The sequence below is a fragment of the Emydura macquarii genome, unplaced genomic scaffold (genome assembly GCF_026122565.2).
Source record: "Emydura macquarii macquarii isolate MOO-44397 ecotype Brisbane River unplaced genomic scaffold, CSIRO-AGI_Emac_v2 contig_1226, whole genome shotgun sequence".
Classification (NCBI taxonomy): domain Eukaryota; kingdom Metazoa; phylum Chordata; order Testudines; family Chelidae; genus Emydura; species Emydura macquarii.
Window position 1 is genome coordinate 23,875 of NW_027131363.1, and position 4,635 is coordinate 28,509.

Genomic DNA, 4,635 nt, shown 5'->3' on the forward strand with positions numbered 1-4,635 from the left:
GCTAGAAGGGAAGGAGGCTGGTTGGAAGCTGGTTCCGGTGGAGGACATTGCCTTTTGGAACTGCCAGTCCCATAGGCCCAAAATAAGTTGCGCTTCAGGGGAGGCTGCCAACCCCAGCACTTTTCCTGCCCTTTCTCTATTTTAACCATTAGCAAGTCTTTTAAAGGAAAAGCTTGGAGAAAAAGGCCCCAATTCAAAGCCTACTGATGTCAATGGAATTATTTCCACGGACTTTAATAGGATTTGGATCAGATCGACATACTCTAGGTCTCAGACAGATTCATCACTGACATAAGCAGAGGTTCCTCATGAACTCAACAGAAGGTGCATCCCCTTCTTCTAGAGCTGAGTGGCCCCTACTATATATCTAATTTACAGGGTCTATTCATTTCATGTGTTGTGTTTTATTGAAAGGGAAGACACTACTGTGAGACTTGGAAAAGATGCCACAACAAGACAACCTGTCAGGTTCCAACAGCACAGACTCTGATCCGTCAGTATTCTTCCTGAGTGGCATCCCGGGACTGGAAGCCATGCACCTCTGGATCTCCATCCCCTTCTGCTCAGTGTTCACTGTGGCCCTTCTAGGAAACTGCACCCTCCTGTATGTTATCAAGACTGAGCCCTCCCTCCACAAGCCCATGTTCTATTTTCTCACCATGCTGGCTGTAATCGATTTGGTTTTATCCACTTCCACTATGCCGAAATCATTGAGCATCTTCTGGCTTAATTCCAGGGAGATCAGCTTTACTGCCTGCCTAGTTCAGATGTTTTTCCTTCATTCGTTCGCTATCATGGAGTCTGCTGTTCTGCTGGCCATGGCCTTTGACAGATACGTGGCCATCTGCAATCCCCTGAGGTATGCTACCATCCTGACCAATTCAGTGATAGCAAAGATCGGGCTGGCGGCATTGACCCGGGCCGTTCTACTAATGGTCCCTCTCCCCTTCCTCCTCAGGAGGCTGCCCTTCTGTCGGTCCCATGTCATCGCCCATTGCTACTGCGAACACATGGCAGTGGTGAACCTGGCCTGTGCCAACACCAGGTTCAATAATATCTATGGGATCTTCATAACTCTCTTTATCGTGGGGGTGGATTTGATGTTCATCGCCCTGTCGTATGTCAAGATCCTAAGGACTGTGTTAAGCCTGGCATCCAAGGAAGAGCAGCTGAAGGCTTTCGGCACTTGTATTTCCCACCTTTGTGCCATCTTAATGTTTTACACCCCAGTGGTTCTCTCCTCAATAGTTCACAGGTTTGGCCATCGAGTCGCCCCTCACATACATATCCTGCTGGCCAATTTCTACCTCCTCTTTCCTCCCATGATGAATCCCATCGTGTACGGGGTGAAAACCAAACAGATTCGTGATCGGCTGCTTCTCCTGTTCCACCGGAAAAGCTTCTAAGCAGAACAGGTGGGTGCTGCTGAGACATCAGGAAGCAGAGGATCCACGAGAGGTTTTGTGAATGACTTAGACTGCAATCTTTTGGGTGCTTTGTGTATGCTGGAATGGGAACTGTACCTCCTATTTAAAGAGAGCAATACACCATCCCTACACTAGCTTAATTCTGTTGGCCAGACAGTGATCTTGGCCATGACCTTACCCTCACTCTGGGGACCATGTGTAGTGCTGGTAACAAAGATGTGTGTGAAGGCTTCTTGCACCTTCTCTTCCTCTACTGGAATATCTGGACTTCACTAATTTATACACACAGCCATGTACAGACATGTTACAGGAACAAATGCTTTATCTGACCTTGAAGGTGAATCACCTCTGAGATGTAGTAATATCCCAGGGGCCATCTAGGCACCAGAATAAGAGCTAAATGCTAAGCTCTTCCGGCCCAAACATGCCACAATGGAAACTGCTGGGTGCCAACCTTTTGTTTTGGAAATCTGGCCTCAATTGTAGTGTCTGAGTACTGAAGAGTCTATCCGCAGTTGTTTTACACCACCACGAAGCAGCACAATGCAACAGGTTGAGCGAGGGGGTGAGGAAAGTTGTATCTGACTCAAAGTGCACTTGGTACCTGAAATCACTCTGGTAAGAATCTGGGGAGTTTCAAAGTATTCAAATTTCAGTTTCTGATACTGACAATAAATAAATGAAACAGACACCTATTCCTCTCTCTCTATGTACATGTGTATGTCAATAAAATATTCAAGAAACATTTTGCTAACACATTTGCTATCACCTTTTTCCTGTTGACTAGTATTTGCTGGCTAGCATATAAATAGATATCATATTAATAATATGTATTATCTGCATCACATGTATACTAGTATTCATTAATTATCAACTTCATTAACCACAACTATTGTAGCAGTGATATAGCCGAAACGGGCATATCCCATGACACTGTTCACTTATGCTATGTATCCCATAACACCTGGCATTTGATTAACTAAGCATTTGACACAATCAGATAGGAAACTTGTCAAAATGATGATATATTTGTTTCTATGTCTTGTACTAGGGAAGTCCCTTGACAGACCAGTACCTGGAATGCCAGTGTCCAAAATAAAAATAATAAAGGAACAGAAGAAGTTAGGGATGTGTAAAAAATGGATGGGCTGGATTTTAGTGACATTTGAAGAAACGTGTAATTTGTAAAATCATGTAAATAATACCAGCAGAAATTTGTGCTGGGAGAGCATAACTTCTGTGTAAGGTGAATGTAACATTGCTGCATGGAATGGATCTTCTGACACTGGTATCATATCAAACCTTTTTCCTGTCTCATATTAATAAACTCGAATTACATTGGTTATTTGACTTCCTCAGTGAACTGGTGGGCAGGATCACCTAGGAGACTAGTATGAGAGGGAAATGAGTCCAGCAAAGCTGGCTGTATTTTAAAGAAACCTTATTGAGGGTGCAGGAACAAACCATCCTGATGTGCAGAAAGAATAGCAAACATGGCAGGTGACCAGCTTGGCCTAACGGAGAAATCTTAGATCAGTTTAAATGCAAAAATGTTCGAGTATGTACTGGAGTAAATCCTCAAGTATGCCAAAGCACAATTAGAGTTGCAGCTAGTAAGGGACATGAAGGGTAACAAGAAGGGTTTCTATAGGTACGTTAGCAACAAGATGGTGAGGGAAAGTGTGGGCGCCATCCTGAATGGGGGAGTCAACCTAGTGACCGATGATGTGGAAAAATCTGAAGTACTCAAGGCTCTTTTTGCCACTGTCTTCTCTGACAAGGTCATCTCCCAGATTAGTGTGCAGAGCAGCACAGTATGGGAAGGAGGTGAGCAGCCCTGAGTTGTGGAAGAATAGCTTCAGGACAATTTAGAAAAACTGGACATGCACAAGTTCATGGGGCCGGATGCAATGCATGTGAGAGTGCTTTGGGAGTTGGCTGATTTGATTGCAGAGCCATTGGCCATTATTTTTGAAAACTCATGCTGATTGGGTGAAGTCCTGGATGATTGGAAAAAGGCAAATATAGTCCCCATCTTCAAAAAGGAAGAAGGAGGACTACAGACCAGTGAGCCTCAGCTCAGTCCCTGACAAAGCTATGGAGCAGCTCCTGAAGGAATTATTTTTAAAGTACTTGGAGGAGATGAAGATGATCAGGAAAATTCAGCATGGATTCCCCAAGGGCTCATGCCTGACCAAACTGATGGCCTTCTATGATGAGATGACTGGCTCTTTGGATATGGGGAAAGCAGTGGATGTGATATATCTTGACTTTAGCAAAGCTTTTGATATGGTTTCCAACATTATTCTTCCCAGGAAGCTAAAGAAGTATGGGTGGGATGAAGGGGCTATAAGGTGGATAGAAAACTGGCTAGATTATCAGGCTCAATGGGTAGTGATCAATTACTCAATGTCTAGTTAGTAGCCAGTAACAAGCGGAGTGCCCCAGAAATCAGTGCTGGGGCTGTTTTTTTTCAACATGTTCATTAATGATCTGGAGGATGGGGTGGACTGCAGCCTCAGTAAGTTTGCAGATGACAAAAAGCTGGCGGTGGAGGTGGGAGATACGCTAGTGGGTAGTGATAGGATACAAAGTGACCTAGAGTAATTGGAAGATTGGGCCAAAAGAAATGTTATGAGAGCTAATGGCATAATGGGCAGCATTAGTAGGAGCATTGCCAGCAGATGGAGGGAAGTGATTATTCCCCTCTATTTGGCACTGCTCAGGCCACATCTGGAGTATTCTGTCCAGTTTTGGGTCCCCTCACTAAGAAAAGATGTGGACAATTTGAAGAGAATCTAGTGGAGAGCAATGAAAAAGATTTGGGGCTGGGGCACATGTTTTATTTTGGATAGGCTGAGGTAAATGGGCTTATTTAGTCTGCAGAAGAGAAGAGTGAGGGGGAATTTGATTGCAGCCTTTAACTATCTGAAAGGCGTTCCTGGGAGGATGGAGATAAGCTGTTCTCAATAGTGACAGATGACAGAACAAGGAGCAGTGGGGGAGGTTTAGGTCGGATATTAGGAAAACCTTTTTCACTAGGAGGATGGTGAAGCACTGGAATGGGATACCTAGGGAGGTGGTGGATTCTCCATTCTTAGAGGTTTTTAAGGTGCTGCTTGACAAAGACCTGACTGGGATGATTTAATTGGTGTTGGTCCTGCTTTGACCTGGGGGTTGGACTAGATACCTCCTGAGGTACCTTCCA

At 44.4% G+C, this 4,635-nt stretch overlaps 1 protein-coding gene across 1 annotated transcript; it reads left to right on the top strand.

The window, feature by feature from the left end:
• The first annotated feature begins 443 nt into the window (after positions 1 to 443).
• Positions 444 to 1,406, top strand: LOC137152436 (olfactory receptor 52K1-like). Its single transcript, XM_067547019.1, has one exon. It carries the CDS (start codon positions 444 to 446, stop codon positions 1,404 to 1,406), a length of 963 nt encoding a protein of 320 aa, XP_067403120.1.
• The last annotated feature ends 3,229 nt before the right edge of the window (positions 1,407 to 4,635 follow it).

Bases quoted from the DNA above. Each gene is read 5' to 3' on its own strand.
- LOC137152436 (XM_067547019.1), top strand. From the start codon at position 444: ATGCCACAACAAGACAACCTGTCAGGTTCCAACAGCACAGACTCTGAT.